General features: G+C 51.9%; 1 protein-coding gene across 1 annotated transcript in view; it reads right to left on the reverse strand.

The window, feature by feature from the left end:
* The window catches only part of PCNT (pericentrin), a 106,639-nt gene that overhangs the window by 71,101 nt on the left and 17,270 nt on the right, over nt 1-18,268 (reverse strand). The window contains exons 11-12 of the mRNA XM_011996832.1: nt 16,565-17,019; nt 14,430-14,985 (exon numbers count right to left, since the gene is read on the reverse strand). Coding sequence (XP_011852222.1) covers nt 14,430-14,985; nt 16,565-17,019 — 1,011 coding nt within the window. The remainder of the gene's footprint in view (nt 1-14,429; nt 14,986-16,564; nt 17,020-18,268) is intronic.

Genomic DNA, 18,268 nt, shown 5'->3' on the forward strand with positions numbered 1-18,268 from the left:
AACCAATGTTTTCAGAGCTGTGGTAAAAACCATCAAAATCAATGTTTTCAGAGCTGTGGTAAAAACCATCAAAACCAATGTTTTCAGAGCTGTGGAAATCTGGTCAGGGTTGCAATCAGAGGAGTTTGTTTATGGAAAACATAGGCTGAGTGTCCATCAGAACAAACTTTGGGTGCTTAACTTTGCCCTGACCCCATATCTCCTCTCCAATCTAACAGCCCTGAAAACTAGTAGTTGCTGGGGTTGGGTGGGGGACAGAATGGATTTGGAATACCCCAAAACTTCCATGCACAACTGCCCGAGCCCACTGGCCGGGCAACTCGCTGCCGTGACTAGGTCAGAGCTCTCGAGGTCAGAAATTCCACCCCAGGGCATTGGCTGGAAACAGTCAGTGGCAAGTGTTTAACAGCTGCAGCTGCCCACAGTAGAGAAACCAGTTGGGACTAATAAGGGGCTGCCGGAAAACTAAAGAAAACATTTGAGAATGAGACGTCCACAGGGGGCTCTGAAAAGCTCTGACATCTTTTGGGGCTCTACGAGGTGTGAACACGCACAGGGCTGTGCCCACACCGGAAAGGCCCAAGAGGCCCTGGGCTGGCTGTAGTGACCATGTGGCTCGGCACAGCAGGGGTGAAGGCCAGGGCCAGGCTGTCCACCGCCCACCAGAGCCCAGAGGGCACAACACACACAGGGCCCTCAGCAGAGAGAAAGACTGAAATAGAGCTCCCTTGACATCTGGAGCTGAAAAGTACAATCACTGAAAAAAAAATTCACTAGAGCGAGGCTCAGCAGCAGACTCGAGCAGGCAGAAGATAGAAATCACACGCTGGAAGATAGGTCAATTAAGATGATCCAGTCAGGGAACAGAAAGAAACATGAAGAAAACTCAGCAGAGTCTCCAAGGCCTGTGGGGTACCCTCAAGCCAGACAGAGGGAGAGAAACGAGCAGAGGGAACCCTTGAAGACACAATGGCCAAAAACCTCCCAAATTTGATGAAAATAACAATAATAATAATCCCCACATACAGATCAATGGACTCCACATAGGACCAATTGACAGAGACCCACACCTCACCCATCACAGCCAAACCTCGGCAGTGTTCAGGACAAAGCTTGAGGCCAGCCAGTGTGCGGTGGGTATATGGGTGCCGCTCAAGACATGTAGCCCCAGGAAGACGGGCAAGGCTCATGACACACAGCCCGGGAAGACGGATGTAGCTCATGACACACAGCCCGGGAAGACGGGCACAGCTCACGATACCGAGCCCCGGCTGACAAGGGAGGCAGCGGAGAGCCCGCCCAGCACTGAAGGAAAAGCCTGTGGACCTTGAAGTCCACATCCAGAAAATGATCTCTCAAGGACGAAGGAGAAATTAAGACATTCCCACAAAAACAAAAGCTAAAAGGATTCATCACTAGCAGACCTGTCCTTCAAGAAATCCCAGAGGAAGTCCTTCGGGCTGAAACATAAGGCACCAGACTTGAATTCCCAGGAAGAAATGAGCAGCAGTAGTGCAGGTAACGACATAGGGAAAACAGCAGACAACACAACGTGGCTTTTGTTGGTAACTCCTCTTCCTCCCGATTTAAAAGACACATGTGTAAAGAGCACAGAAAGAAAGATGTGCTTGGTACGACAATATAAGCACAAAGGGCAGATGAGGGAATGAAGCTACATTAGCAAATAATTTTGTAAGCTTTTAAAATTAAGTTGGTATTAATCCAAACCAGATTGTTAGAAGGTGCTTGCTGTAATGCTCAGGGCAAGTGCTAAGAAAATAACTCAATAAATAGCAGTCCCCTCTGTCTGTGGTTTCAGTTACCTGTGTTCAACCTCACTCTGAAAACACCATATGAAAAATTACAGAAGTAAACAACTCCTATGAGTGTTACACTGCCTGCCCCCAAGCTGAACAGGGTGAGGAAATCTGGCAGGCCAGGCCGGGGGTCATCCCTCTGTCCAGCGTTACCCACGTGGCAAGCACTACTCGCCCACAGGCAGGCATCTCGGTGATCAGACCAACTGTCACAGCATCCCAGTGCTTGTGTTCAAGTCACCCTTATTTCATTTAATAACGGCCCCAAAGTGCAAGAGAGGTGATGCTGCAATTCAGATGTGCCAGAGACGCCACAGGGTGATTCCTTTCAGTTAAAAGTTGATGATGGTGCAATTCAGACATGCCAGAGATGCTATAGGGTGATTCCTTTAAGGTAAAAGTTGATGACAGGTATGTACAGGAAAAAACAGCGTATAAGGGTTCAGAACCATTCACAATTTCAGGCACCCACTGGGGGTCTTGGAATCCTTCCCCTGTGGGTAAGGGGGGACCACTGTACGGTAAAGGAAACATCGAGGAAATGAAAGTGAAAAAAGGCAGTCATGGAAGAATACAGGAACAAAAAGGGCGTAAGATGTCCAGAAAACAAACATCCAGCAAGTCCTGACACCTGCCACAACGTGCGTGAACCCGGGAAACACATGAAGTGAAAGCGGCGGATGCCAAGGGCACACGCTGAGTCGATTTACGTAAGACGCCCACAGCTACGGCGAGCAGATGGCAGATCACCAGGGATGGGGCAGGAGGGAGAATGGGGAGTAACTGCTAACGAGTGGGGGGTTTCTTCTTTCTTCCTTAATTTTCATTTATTATTTTTTGAGACAACGTTTTGCTGTCGCCCAGGCTGGAGTGCAGTGGGGCGATCTCAGCTCGCTACAGCTTCAGCCTCCTGGGCTCAAGCGCTCCTCCCACCTCAGCCTTCCGAGTAGCTGGAACTACATGGGCAGGCCAACAAGCCAGGCTCATTTTTTTATTTTTAGTATTTTTTTATTTTTGGTCTTGAACTCCTGGGCTCCGGCAATCCTCCTGCCTCAGCCTCCCAAGGTGCTGGCACTATACGCACGAGCCACTGGGGGTTTCTTTTTGAGGGGATGAAATACATTAGAATAAACTTAAGATAAGTGATGATAGATTCTCAGCAGAAAAGGTATGTTAAACAGCAGATTTAAATATTAAAACGCATGCCAAAAGTTGCCTAGAAAAAGCTGTTTTAAGACAATGAAATTATTTTGTGTTTTAACTTGGCATGTGAAAAGGTAATTGATAAAAGTAAGTTTTTTGTACCTACTTAGCAGGCAGGAAAGGACAGCACAGAGCCTGTGTCCTCAGCAGTGGGACCTGCTACTCCAGGACGGCTGGGGTGGAGTGTCGGCTCCCGCGCCCCACCCAGCAGGGCCAGCAGGGCTGAGGGCTGGGGCCCCCCTGGCTTCAGGAGGAAGAAGACGTCAACACTGAGTGAGTGCCTTTTCTGAAGTAACTGGGGCAACAGTTTCAATAAACCCATGGAACCTTTGACACCAGAAATGACCTTTATTCTCTACCTTTTTCATGTGATAAGCTATGGGGAGGAAAAGGATAAAGGATCGGGTGCTCCCCGTGCCGGCTTGGAACTTGCTGAAGGTGCCAGGTAGGCTGTGCAGCTGCATCTTAGTCACGGGAAGCAGAAACAGGTTCACAGCATTCAGCACTAAAGTCACTCTCAAGGTCTCCAGACCATTTGGAATTGTGAGTACAGTTCACTTTAACAAACTTTCTCTCCTGGATTTGATTTAGTTCCACTTGTTTGAAAGGAAGGACTCTAGATTAACTTCTGCGCTGTGGCACACTACAAAGTTTCCAAAGAACTTTAATTAGCTTGCGGATGCCCCAACCACCAGCAGTGCGCCTCCTGGGGGACAGACGCATTGATCCAGACCAAAAGCCAGGGAGGACGCAGCGGGCCAGGAGGAAGAGGTCCAAACAGGGATGCTGGTTCTGGGTATACCAACCATGAAATGCCAGTGAATTCAAGAACAAAACCCCAAATGCCAATGCAGACCGGCAGGACGGAGGCCAAGGGACTGGGAAAATAGGAAAATTAATCCGCAAGACAAGGCGCCACCGTGGTGCCCACAACAGCTCACACTCAGAGTCACAGTGGACGGGCTCCTCAGGCCCAGTCAGGCGCAAATCAGGTACTTTCCTCCTGGCACCCACAGTGTCAGCCTGGGGGGCCCAACGGCAAACCTCTGTGCTCCCTGTGCCCAGCAAAGGATGTGCCAAGAGTCCAAGGCTGAAATCAGTGGCCTCTGAACATCTTTCTGAGCCACAGACTACTTACTCTTTGGACAAAAATCTCTCATTGAGGCCTACTGCATAACGATGAGAAAATCAAACTTCTGTTTGAGGCCAACACGGGAGCCCAAGAACATCACACACACATACTCCCACCGCCTGCGGAGCCTGCCCTAAGCCACAGATGCCCCCAGCTACGCCCTACTGAGCAGCACAGCTCTAGCCCCGCGGCCTCTTGGATCCCGGAGTCATACACTGCAGATGGAGAGGGTAGAGAGCAGGCTCCACAGAGAACCCCGGCCAGGGAGGGCCAACACTGCACATGGCCCACCAGGACGCCCGGGCATGGCAGACAGGCAGTGCTCCCTCCACCCACTGGCAGCTGGAAGCTCCGTGTGTCCAGTCTTGACCTTCACTTTGTTTCAGGGCACAGCACCACCCGCAGGCACCGCCTCGCACCCGGGGGAGCCACCCTAACTGTCCACGCTTGGCCCTGTCCTGCCCACACACTCTCAGGCCTTCTGCAGACCTGCAGAGGACGTAGGAGGTAGTGGAGGCCAAATGAGGCGGCTCCCCGCAGGGGGACAGCCCCCAGGAGACATCGGGCAGGGCTGGGCAGGTCACAGGCATGGAGGCCCAGCAGAGGGACGGCCGGTGCCCCACGTGTGATCCCCCAGGCCCAGGGCCTTGGCTCAGCCGCAGCGTCGTGCAGAAGCATGCGTCCTCGGCCACCCCCTCAACCCGACCGGGATGGCTCAAAGGAGGTTTTCTTCCTGCAACCCCCTGGCAGAGAAGGCTCCTACAGGCTCTGCCGGGGGTTGCAGGAAGAAAACTGGAAACTCTTTAAATTGATCATGTTCTGGTCGGGCGCGGTGGCTCACGCCTGTAATCCCAGCACTTTGGGACGCCAAGGCGGGCAGATCACGAGGTCAGGAGATCGAGACCATCCTGGCTAACACAGTGAAATCACGTCTCTACTAAAAATACAAAATGTTAGCCGGGCGTGGTGGCGGGCGCCTGTAGTCCCAGCTACTCGGGAGGCTGAGGCAGGAGAATGGCATGAACCTGGGGGGCGAAGCTTGCAGTGAGCCGAGATCGCGCCACTGCACTCCAGCCTGGGCGACAGAGCGAGACTCCGCCTCAAAAAAAAAAAAAAAGAAAAAAAAACTGACCATGTTCTAACTTGTGAGGTCAGTATCAAAAAGATGTTTTAAAAAAAGTTATTTTCAGGTTTTTCTAAAATCCATACAATCACAGAAAAATATCACATACGTTTTAATCATAAATAAGTGGCATGCACAGAGAAAACCCATGTCAGAAGGCAAAGACATTCAACTGAGGACGCATTCAGGACATTCAAATGCTGTCTAAACCAACATTAATATTCTCTTAATATTAAAAAAAAATTAACCTATGAAAAGATTTGGGTTTTAATCCAAGAAAAAATGAGACTGCCTTGAGCACCCCACAGCGGCCGCATGCAATTCGCTTCTGCACTCAGCTCTGCTTCGTGTTACCAGCACAGGCAAGACAGGGCGGGCGGGGGAATCTTATGGGATACATATTTCTATCAAAAAGAAATCAAGCTTACGTTTTCAGAGGACTTTCCTCACAACCAAACTCCTAAGGGCGGTAGCCCGGAAAGTAATTCAATCACCCCACAAGCGTAGGTCACGTCGCCCTGCTGACAAGTGACTGCTGTTCCAACAGGTGCAAAGATATTTGAGGCTCCGATAAAGCATCGCCACAGGGGAAGAACAGGACAGCCCAGCTATTCTGGGACAATGACCCAAAACACTCCCGTCAGGGCTCCGCAGGGCTCCGTGTATGTCTTTTTTTTGAGACGAAGTTTCGCTCTCGTTGCCCAGGCTGGAATGCAATGGCACGATCTCAGCTCATCACAATCTCCGCCTCCCGGGTTCAAGTGATTCTCTTGCCTCAGCCTCTCGAGTAGCTGGGATTACAAGTATGTGCCACCATGGCCGGCTAATTTTGTACTTTTAGTAAAGACAGGGCTTCTCCATGTTGGTCAGGCTGCTCTCGAACTCCCAACCTCAGGTGATCCACCCACCTTGGCCTCCAAAAGTGCTGGGATTACAGGTGTGAGCCACTGCGGCCAGCCTGTGTAAGTCTTTTCACGGGGTAAAGCCTGAGGAAAGACCGGGAGCGGAGCGGCCACCACACAAGAGGCATTCTCACCAATCACAGGCCTGTGGATCTACCAACACACTCGCAGGAACGAGGGAACAGTGACCAGCATCACAGGAACAAACACAGATCCTGATGTGAGCCAGCCAGAAGAGACAGGCACGTGGGCTGGGCTTGTGATGAAATGCAGAGATCGCTGTGGGTGTTTTAGGTGAGATGGGTAATGGTTCTGCTGTATTGGGGGAAAACACCTCACTCCCAGACACATGGTGTCTTGGATTTGCTTCTAAACAATCAGGAGGAGAGGGGGACTGATATACTGAGTGTATACCCCACTAACCAGCGGGACCGGGGGCTTGCTGAGTTATTCTATTTCTGCAAATGCTGCCATCTGCCCCAAAAAAGATAATAAAAAATAAACAGTACATCCCACCTCCCCGTAGCCCAATTATTTTCTTCTGTGAAATCAGTTACACCAAAACAATCACATAAAAGAGTGTATGAGCGGACGGGCACAGTGGCTCACGCCTGTAATCCCAGCACTTTGGGAGGCCGAGACAGGCAGATCACGAGGTCAGGAGTTTGAGACCAGCCTGCCAACATGGTGAAACCCTGTTTCTACTAAAAATACAAAAATTAGCCAGGCGTGCTGGTATGCACCTGTAATCCCAGCTACTCAGGAGGTTGAGGCAGGAGAATGGCTTAAACCTGGGGGGTGGCGGAGGTTGCAGTGAGCCAAGATCACGTCACTGCACTACAGCCTGGCGACAGAGTGAGACTCCATCTCAGAAAAAAAAAAAAAAAAAAAAAGCTAAGACTGGGCGCAGGGGCTCACGCCTGTAATCCCAGCACTTAGGGAGGGTGAAGCAGGTGGATCACAGGTCAAGAGATTGAGACCATCCTGGGCAACATGGTGAAACTCCATCTCTACTAAAAATACAAGAATTAGCTAGGCATGGTAGTGCACACTGTACTGCCAGCTACTTGGGAGGCTGAGGCAGGAGAATCGCTTGAACCAGGGAGGTGGAGGTTGCAGTGAACCGAGATCACACCACTGCGCTCCAGCCTGGAGACAGAGCAAGACTCTGTCTCAAAAAAAAAAAAAAAAAGAGTATCGACATGCACATTCTTAGCAGCAAAGTAAAAAGATAACTTACTCGCGCAAACTTGTACCTCAACTAGAAAAATACTGCAAAGACACTCTTAGTCCGGGCCAGGTGCAGCTCACGCCTATAGTCCCAGCACTTTGGGAGGCTGAGACAAAAGGATTGCTTGAGGCCTGGAATTTGAGACCAGTCTGGGCAACACAGTGAGACCCCATCTATACAAAAAATAAATTAGCCAGGCATGGTGGTGCACATCTGTAGTCCCAGCTACTCAGGAGGCTGAGGCAGGAGGGCCACTTGAGGCCAGGCGTTCAAGGTCACAGTGAGCTGTGATTGCATCTACTACCGTCAGCCTGGGCAACAGAGCAAGATCCTCTCTCCAAAACAACAACAACAACAACAAAAACAGTCACCCTAGAAGAACAAAAGTACAGGTTAAAAGATGCAGGTGACACACCGTTTCAGAAAATGAACACCTCTTTGTGCTGTGCGCAGATAAAACGGACAGAATTCCTTTAGCATGAGTCCTCAGAAAAGGGAGATAGAATCTGACATTTCCAGAGAAGACAGACCTACACAATGCCCAGCAGGGTGCAGGTCTCAGGGCTGTGCCTCAGGACTGAGGGGCCAGTGTCCACACTGGGCAGCACCCAGAGCTGTCCACGTGAAGAAACAAGTCAGCTCTAACCTCAGAATCCGGCGCTGCGTCACCCATTCTCGGGAGCAGTCCCTCTTCACTGAGCAAACCTGTCAGGTGCAAAGCCTTCTTTATGGCTAGATGTGAGATCTTAGCTGTCCTCGTTTAAAACCCCCTTGAAACAGCAGGTACAAAAACAAACGACCTAAAATTTGCACACAATGTTTCAAATAAATTACCAGTTATTTCTTAAGTGCTCCAAACAGAGACTCAAACCCTCCCCGCAACAGAAAGGCCAGAAAATCGTACAGACCCAGAACATGGAAGCAGGAGGACCCCAGGCATTCAGCCTGTAGGACAACATGCAGAAAGAATGACATATGTGCATGTGCTGTGTGTGTGCATGTGCTGTGTGTGCATGTGTGTGCATGTGCTGTGTGTGTGCATGTGCTGTGTATATGAGAATGTGCTGTGCATGTTCACATGTGCTGTATGAGCATGTGCCCTGTATGTGCACGTGTTGTGTGTGTGCTGTGTGCACACATGCCATGTGTATGTTCTATGTGTGCTCTGTGTGTGTGCTGTGTGCGCACGTGCTATGTGTATGTGCTATGTGCACATGCATGTGCTGCGTGTGTGCATGTGCTCTATGTGTGTGTGCATGTGCTGTGTGTGTGTGTGCACATATGCTGTGTGTGCATTTGCCTTGTATGGGCACATGGGCTATGTGAATGTGCTGCGTGTATGTGATGTGTGTGCAACATGTGCTGCGTGTGTGTGTGTGCTGTGTGCATGTGCCTTGTATGGGCACATGTGAGTGTGCTGCATGTGCACGTGTGCTGTGTGTGACCATATGCTGTGTGAGTGCACATGTGCTGTGTGTATGTGTGCTGTGTATGTGCTGTATGTGAGCATGTGCTCTGTGTGTGTGTGCCTGTCCTGTGTGTACATGTGCTATGTGTGAATGTGCTGTGTGTGCCTTGTATGGGCACATGTGTTGCGTGTGAGTGTGCTCCATGTGTGCATGTGCCGTGTGCACGCATGTGCCATGTGCGCATGTGCTGTGTGCTGTATGTATGCGTGCATGTGCTGTGTGTGCATATGTGCTGTGTATGTGCATGTGCTGTGTGTGTGTCATGTATGGGCACATGTGCTGTGTGAGTGTGCTATGTGTACGTGTGCTGTGTGTGCATGTGCTGTGTGTATGCATATGCTGTGTGCGTGTGTGCTGTGTGCACGTGCTGTGTGTGTGCAAGCATTGCTGTGTGCACGCACATGTGCTGTGCATGTGCTGCATGTGTGTGCTGCATGGGTGTGCGTGTGCTCTGCGCATGTGCTGTGTATGCATGTGCTGTATATGTACTGTGTGCACGTACTGTGTGTGCTGTTTGCATGTGCTATGTGTGCACATGTGCTGTGTGTGCTGTGTGTGTGCATGTGCTGTGTGCACGTGTGTGCTGTGTATGAGTATGTGCTGTGCATGTGCGCATGTGCTGTGTGTGTGCATGTGCTGTGTGCTGTATGCGCACATGTGCTATGTCTGCATGTGTTGTGTGTACGCATGTGCTGTGTGTGCATGTGCTCTGTATGTGCTGTTTCTGTGCATGTGCTGTGTGAACGTGAGCATGTGCTATGTGTGCATATATGCTGTGTGTTTGCATGTGCTGTGTGTATGCTATGTGTGTGCACATGTGCTGTGTGCGCGTGCACATGTGCTGTGTATGTGCTGTGTGCGTGCATGTGCTGTGTGTATGCACATGTGCTGTGCGTGTGTGTGTGTGCACTCATCATGTAGGCCAGCAGGCGGGGTGGTGGTGCCTGGGTGGGGCAGGTGCACAGGTCTACGAGTGGGGAGACCTTGCTGCTTAAATGCAGTCCTGCATGGATGCAGAGAGTCAAGACCACAGCAGGTGGCAGGGGACCTCAGCCAGGCCCCTCCACGGCCACCTTGGGAATCCAAGGGGGATTCCGACTGCTCGGTCTGGCTTCTTCTGACACAATTTGGTACCAAGTGCTTACGCATATTCTAACACACAAGATTTTTTAAAAAACAAAAAAGTAACTACACTGGCCAGGTGCAGGGGCTCACGCCTGTAATCCCACTACCTTGGGGAGGCCAAAGTGGGAGGATCACTTGAGTCCGTGAGTTCAAGACCAGCGTGGGCGACAAAACAATAAAAGTTAGCAAGGCGAGGTGGCACGTGCCTGTATCCCAGCTACTTGGGAGGCTGAGGTGGGAGGACTGCTTAAGCCTGGCAGGCAGAGGCTGCAGTGAGCCAGGATTGTGACACTGCACTCCACCCTTTTTTTTTTTTTTTTGGAGACGCTCTTTAAAAAAAAAAAAAAAAGTAAGTAAACCATACGGTGTGCAGATTTCTTTCTTTTTTTTCCTGCAGCCACAGATTTCCAGGCTCAAGCAATTTTCTCTTCTCAGTCTCCCAAGCAGCTGGGACTACAGGCCTGCATCACCATGCCTGGTTAATTTTTACTTATTTTACTTTTTTTTTTTTTTTTTGAGACGGAGTCTCACTCTGTTGCCCAGGTTGGAGGGCAGTGGCGTGATCTCTGCTCACTGCAACCTCTGCCTCCCGGGTTCACGCCATTCTCCTGCCTCAGCCTCCAGAATAGCTGGGACTACAGGCACCTGCCACCATGCCTGGCTAATTTTTTGTGTTTTTAGTAGAAATGGGGTTTCACCGTGTTAGCCAGGATGGTCTCGATCTCCTGACCTCATGATCTGCCCGCCTCAGCCTCCCAAAGTGCTGGGATTACGGGCGTGAGCCACCGCACCCAGCCAATTTTTGTTTTTAGAAGTGGACTCTTGCTATGTTGCCCAGGCTGGTCTCGAACTCCTGAGCTCAAGAGATCCTCCCACCATGGCCTCCCCAAGCCCTAGGATTACAGGCATGAGCCCCAAGCCCAGCCTGTGTGCAGATTTGTAAGAGCAATTAAACGTGCTCTGTATCCACACAAGCCACATCCCCCTCAGCAGCCCAAGCTGGGATGGCCCCTCCAGCTCAGCGTGGCCTCCCCCGTCAGCCTCCAGGCTCTCCGTGCCCCTCTGTTGCCATCATCAGCTGGCAGGTACCCCTCATTATCCCCCGAGCCACCTAGTGCCACACCCGGGATGAGCCCCGGCCTCCCCGACCCCCGGCCTCCCAGGCTCTGAATCGCCTCCACCTTGTTTTTCGTCCAGCTGCCAAGTAGCCTTTAGGACAGATGTGTGGTCGCTCCACAGACCACTCGCTGCCTGCAGACCAGGGCATAGCGCTGCCCTCCAGAGGCCCCAGTGGGAAGGGAGACCAACCAAAGACACCCCCCGCAGATGCCCACCCCTGCAGCTGCTCGCTGGCCAAGGGCATTGACACATCTGCCCCCACAAAGCTGCACCCTTTGGGCACAGATCCCCTAGCACGCACAACCCAGCACCTCCAAGTGTACCCATAAGTGCCTCAACACTCTGATGAAGACTCAGGGCAGAGAAGCCCGGGAGGCACCCCTGTGGGAACCACACCCATGGAGCTGCTCACCTGGAGAGCCCCCTCCCACAGCACCTCCAGCTCCCCCAGCACTCCGCCGACTCCCCCAGAACCTCCAGCACCCCCAGAACCTCCGGCTCCCCCAACTCCGCCTGCCCTGCTTGCTGCTTCTGCATCTTGACAGCGTGCGTCTCTGAGTTCCTGCAGGGCCGCTAGGTGCTGATGCTCCAGGAGCAGGACCTCGGCACCCACCCTGTCCAGGGCTTCAGTCCTCTCTTCCTCCAGCAGGCGTCTCTGATTGCACAGGGCCATGACCAGCTCCTTCCGTCCGGGAAACATCTAGACGTGCCACATCCCCACGCAGGGCACGGAAGGTGCACACACTCCACGTGCTTCCCATGACTAAATCAGGCTGTGGTTTGAAATACACACTTCATGTGTGATATGCAAGTTCCTCCTTTCTGAATATTCTTTCAGAACTTCGTTTTCTTTAAACCAAACAAACCAAGAAAACCTAATTTTAAATCCACAGCTTGGGAACAAGTGCTATTCTCCAAAGCATCTGTTTGCCCGTGATCAAAACTGAGAACGAAAGGAAACTGAAGCTGGCATCTGAGGACTCGCCTGGAGGGCCGCTCCCAGCGGCATCAGACCCCTTTCTAAATTTTGTCCAGAAAGACAATCTGGCTCCGGTTTCTCTCAAGAGGCACCTCCCAAGCTGGGAGCAGCAGCTCACGCCTGTCATTCCAACTACCTGGGAGGCCAAGGCAAGAGGATCTCTTGAGGCCAGGAGTTCGAGACTAGCCTGGGCAACACAGAGAGACCCCGCCTCTTAAAAAACAAAAAAGAAACAAACTCCCAGAACTCCCTGACATCTGGTGAAGACAAGGACAGGACAGAGGCCCAAGATAGACACTGACTGCACCGTGCTCATGACAGCAGTCGGAGCCCTGAACATGTTCTGCTTTCTAGGAATTCCCCCGAGATCACATGCTCAGCCCACACAAAACGGACAGCCTGAAACATAACATGAAATCCCCACAGCGGTTAAAGAAGGTTCCACTTTTCTCCTGTTCTCACACACAGCTGAAGGAAAGGAAACAATACGCCAGCGCTCCGCAGCCTCACAACCGTTCCCCACAGTCAGGAAGGAGGAAACCCTTGCGTGGCATGCTGGTATCGGGAAAAGAACACGTCCATCTTATCCGAGCTGGCAATTCCCTAGTTTATAATTTGGAATATGTACTTCCTAAACGTCTGACAAGGTACTGATCTGCCAGAACAGCCCTTTCTAACTGCCTCATCAGCTCTAGACCATGCCCCATCCACCCTGCAGCCAGGCCTACGCATCCCCTGCCTGCAGGGAGACAGGCCAGCCCCAGCGGCCCCACATGTTCAGCAGAGCACACTCATCTACTTCAAGGCGACGAGACCTCACTGAGGACAGAGAAAATGCAAGGTGTGTGTGACAAGACAACATGTGTCCTTTCCTGAGTCACAGGCACTGCAGATTCTGCAGCTGGGCGCCAGCCCCGGGCAACAGGGACTTCGCCAGAAAATCTTCTTCATGATAAAAACTTGAAGTGCCTGGAAAATGAACCATCACTGCTTTTTTTGGTTTGTTTTCTTAGACAGAGTATTGTTCTGTCGCCCAGGCTCGAGTGCAGTGGCGTGATCTCAGCTCACTGCAAGCTCCACCTCCAGGGTTCACGTCATTCTCCTGCCTCAGCCTCCCAAGTAGCTGGGACTACAGGCGCCTGTCACCACATCTGGCTAATTTTTTGTATTTTTAGTAAATTCGGGGTTTCACCGTGTTAGCCAGGATGGTCTTGATCTCTTGACCTCATGATCCGCCTGCCTTGGCCTCCCAAAGTGCTGGGATTACAGGTGTGAGCTATTTTTGATTTTTTTTTTTTTTTTTTGAGATAGGGTCTCACTGTTACAGTCCAGGCTGGAGTGCAATGGCACAGTCTTAGCTCACCCTGCAGCCTCGACTTCCTGGGTTCAAGCAATCCTCCTGCTTCAGCCTCCAAAGTAGCTGAGACTACAGGTGAGTGCCCCCACACCCAGCTAATTGTTTTTATTTTCTGTAGACCACAGGCTGGTCTCAAACTCCTGGGCTCAAGTAATCCAACTGCCTCGGCCTCCTAAACTGCTGTGATTACAGACGTGAGCCATCGTGCCTGGCCCATCACTGCTCTTGAAACGTGGCAAAAGGGTTTAATTACAGGAAACATCAATAAAGGAGGGGCCCAAGGCTCTGAATACACAACACGACAATCAGATCTACCCACAGCACCTGGAAACCAAGTCGGCTGCAGGAGTGCCAGTCAGCCTTGAGGAATACTCCAAAGCCCACAAAACCCCACACCAAGTCTGGGCCTTCTCACATACGAGAGCAAAGCGTTTAGCAAGGTGCCTGTGATCAAAATAACCCTTCAACTCGATGTTTTAAAGCTCAGCTCAGGCCAGGTGCGGTGGCTCATGCCTGTAATCCCAGCACTTTGGGAGGTCAAGGTGAGTGTATCGCCTGAGGTCAGGAGTTCAAGACCAGCTTGGCCAACATGGTGAAACCCAGTCTCTACTAAAAATACAAAAATTAACCGGGCATAGTGGCAGGCGCCTGTAATCCCAGCTACTTGGGAGGCTGAGGCAGGAGAATCGCTTGAACCCAGGAGGCAGAGGTTGCAGTGAGCCAAGATCGCACCACTGCACTCCAGCCTAGTGACACAGCAAGACTTTGTCTCAAAAATAAAAAAAATTAAAAAAAAAAAAAAGCCCAGTTCACAACGAGACCAGAAGTCCCCATTGATCTTGGCAGCCTGTGAGACATACAGACACCTGCATAGGCGCACACAGCACGCATGCAGACATGTGACACACGGTGGAAACACACGGGTGGGGGGAGAGGTCTGCCCTGAGCTGGGGCAGGGCCCGGGCGCCTTACCTGGTGTGCTCCCTGCAGCTCGTGACCCACGGTTCCGGCGAGCTCCGTGCTCGCTGCGGTTCGCAGGCCGTCCCGCACAGACTGTAGCTCCTCGTCATGTTTTTGCTTCAGTTTCTCCAACTCTTGAGTCAAAATTGTTTGGTGAAGAGAGTCCTGTTTCTGCAGTTGTTCCTCAAAGTCTGCTCGTAAGAGCTCTAGGGCCCGCCTGTGCTCCTCACGGATGGTCTGAATTTCAGACAGGTAACAGGATTCCAAAGAATCAAGGCTGGACAGATGTCCGGTCTCCAGAGCGCTGAGGTCGGCAGCATGTTTCGTCTGCAGTTCGGCCACACGTGCGGCCAGCAGAGCCCCCTGCTTGCTCTCTAACGAGGCCGTCAGCTCACCCAGCGCCGCCTGGTGTCTGGCCTCGAGCTCTGCCGTTACTGACAGGAGCCGCTGCTGGTGCCTCTCCTGGAGGAGCTGCAGCTCGCGGGTGTGCTGCTCCTGGGCCTCCCGCAGGAAGGCATCCTGTTCTGCACTGAATTTCTCGGTGATCTCTTTACGTTCCTCTAAAAACCTGTGGCAACAAAGTGAACACAGGACAGCTAAATACGCACCCAGAAAGCATCGATCCTTGCAAAAGCCAAGTCAGTTTCCTAAAGGAAACGCCACTTCAACTGTCAGGTCTTCATTTTGGGATTTTAACTGCTCTTAGTACTTCTCCGTCTGCCACCAGAAATAACAAGTGGGAGAGAGAAGAGGCCCCAAGCCAGAGGAGCCCAGAGGCCAAAGGCCAAAGCCATGGGAGTCACCAGGTCACAGACCACAGGTAGGACCCAGCACCCTCGGCAAGAGACGGTGCACACATATCCCCACCAGAGCCACGCACGGCAGGTACAACCGACCTCCTACTCACACCAGGGCGTCCAAGCCAGGTCCCAACTAAGAATCCCAAGGCAATCTCTGCTCCTCAGCAGGGAAGGGGCACTGCCCATAGGGGCCCATGGGAAGGGCGAGGCCTGAGAACCCCATGACAGTGAATAGAATCCCATGGCAGTGAATTAAGGAGGTGCAGGCGGCACTCAGGGCCAAAGACAGAGGAAGTGAGAATCCTCACAGAGGGACCTGCTCCCATCAGGAGGCCAAAGAGCCTGGAGCCGGAAAGTCCTGCAAAATGCAGAGGCCTCCTAAGGGCGCTGGTGACACAGGACAGATGGCAAGAGGCACGGGCACCTCTGCGCCTGGAAGCCTCTCCTGAGGGCCTCCTTGGCTCAGCTCCACCACGAAGCACAAGCGTCGCAGCCTGGGGAGAAGAACGTCTGCCCGTGTTCATGCAGCCCTGGCGACTCGAACGTGAGTTTCTCCAACCCCAGAGCAGAGCCCTGTGCGGCCCCAAGTTCTCCAACCCCCGAGTGGGGCCCTCTGGGGCCCCAAGTTCTCCAACCCCCGAGTGGGGCCCTCTGCGGCCCCAAGTTCTCCAACCCCCGAGCGGGGCCCTCTGCGGCCCCAAGTTCTCCAACCCCTGAGCGGGGACCTCTGTGGCCCTGAGTTTTCCAGTCCCCAAGCGGGGCCCTGTGCAGCCCTGGCTGCTGGGGAAGAGCTGGGTGGGGCAGACAGATGAGAAGGAATGGCATAGCCCAGGGACTGAGGCTCACAAAAAGGGGTCAGCACCAACAGGCAAAGAACCCAATGACTTTCTAAACCTCTTGAAAACTTCAGAGAAGAGTGTGTATGTTTTAGAAAAACATGCTTATTTTTAAAAATCACCTGTTTAAGTTAAAAAAAATATAAAAACGCTTAGTGGATAAACTCCATGTCCTTATGACACCTTATAAACGAGGTTTAGCTTCTACTGTTCAAATCTTAAAACACGCGAAGAACAACAGAGACGATGACTGATGTCCACCCTGGATACCCACCCAGGGAGTGCAGGCTTGGGGGGCTTTGAGGCAGCGACTGCCAGCCTGCCCGTCCGAGCACAAAGCTGTCTCACTGCCATCAGGCTGAAAACCTAGAGCGCCACACCTTGCTCCAGCTCCCTCCAGACCTTTTCGCCCAGTGGAGCCCACAGCGGCTCCTCCCAGGAGCCTGCCACCCTCTACCCTCCACGGTGTCTGGCCTCACAGGGACTGCAGATGGCATCACCACAAACCCACCTGCTCCGGGCCAGTATCACCTGCAGGGCACAGTCTTCCTTCATGTGGAGCGCGGCAAGCTCCCCGTCCTGGGCTGCGGGCGGCTCCCGCCCACACTGGCTGCAACGCAGGGCATCGTCTGAAGTGAGCTCCTGTTCCAGCTGCTGCAGGCGGCCCTGCTGCTCCGTCAAGGACCTCTCCAGATCCAGGATCTGGGCTGCCTGTTGGTCCTGAAGCTGCCTCATCTCAGCTTCTCGAAGCTCAAACTTGTTTATGATGGTCTGTTTCTCGGATTCAGCCTTTTCTCTCAGTTCAAGAAGCATCAACGTTAACTTCTCCTCAGCTTCCCGCTGTAGCTCCTCCTTCATAACTTTCCAGTCCATTTCTTTTTTTTGGAATTCCTGTTTCATCAGCTCAGTCTTCTGCTTGGCATTATTTAGTTCCTCCTGGTGGTCTTCAACTAGATTGTGTTTTACCTATAGACAACATAATTTTATTTAGGAGAGAAGACGTTAATGTAAAAGATTATTAGAAGAGACAACCCAAACCCACCCCTGAAGACAGGGCAACTTTCACCACACACACACCCATTACGCTGCACACAGCAATGGAAATGATTCTCATGTTAATGAGAACGGAAGAAACCTAAAGTCAACAAATCTAAAACTAAATAAAATGCCTCCTACATCCTGGCACCGAGAACTGACTATTCTTTCTCTCTGGAGCCCGCGGCCTTGACAGCAACCAACAACTGAAGGCAGCACACATCAGCCGAGCAAAGGCAGCAGCTGGAGTCTTCTTTGTTCGGACCGAGACCAGTGGCAGGACTCAGATCGGCCGCAGGCCTCCCTTAGGGGAATGCCAACCCCACAGATAGCGCTGGGCCACCTGCAGCAAGTAGGACCAGATGCCCAGGAGGCAAGAGCAGTTGATGGTGCGATGCTCCCGATCTGTACAAGGTCAACGCCAGGACAACAGAAGACCGTGAGCAAGGGGTGCATGAATTGCAAGGCACACTGTAAAGGGATCCTGTGCAGAGGGGGAGGAAGGAGAATGCAGAGAGCAAATATCTTAATCTTTTTTTTGAGACAGGGTCTGGCTCTGTCACCCAGGCTGGATCACAGCTCACTGCAGCCTCAAACTCCTGGGCTCAAGCAATTCTTTATAGAGACAGGGTTCTGCATGTTGCCCAGGCTGATCTTGAACTCCTGAGCTCAAGCAATCCGCCTGCCTCAGCCTCCCAAAAGTGCTGGGATTGTTATAGGTGTGAGCCACTGTGCCTGACTTCCTGACTTTCAAAGAGAGAGAAAGTAGGTCAATAAACTACTGAACTCATCAATAAGAAACAAACAGACAAAAAACCCAAAAAAGGCGTGCAAGATTGACCTCAACTCCTTATTTAAAAATTAAGTCATTAAAGTTTAGGGTCCTACTTCTGGTGATGCCTGTGCACCTCGCCAGACCAGCCCCCCAGAGACAACCACTATGAACTAAATAGAACATAACAAAAACCCTGAAGGCCGTGGAGAGACCCACAGGCAGACAGACCCTGGAGAGGGCTGGACGCTCAGAAGGAAGAAACGGCACTGGGCCATTTCTCTTTTTCCAGCCTTTCAGTAAGAGTAGGATCTGTCCATGCCCCACATACAGAAATCCAAAATCCCGCATATGAGCCAGAGGAACTGGAGAGTGAGGGAGGAAAGAGAGCTGCAATGCCTGGGAATG

This window comes from Mandrillus leucophaeus, unplaced genomic scaffold (genome assembly GCF_000951045.1).
Source record: "Mandrillus leucophaeus isolate KB7577 unplaced genomic scaffold, Mleu.le_1.0 Scaffold526, whole genome shotgun sequence".
In the NCBI taxonomy this organism is placed as follows: Eukaryota; Metazoa; Chordata; class Mammalia; order Primates; family Cercopithecidae; genus Mandrillus; species Mandrillus leucophaeus.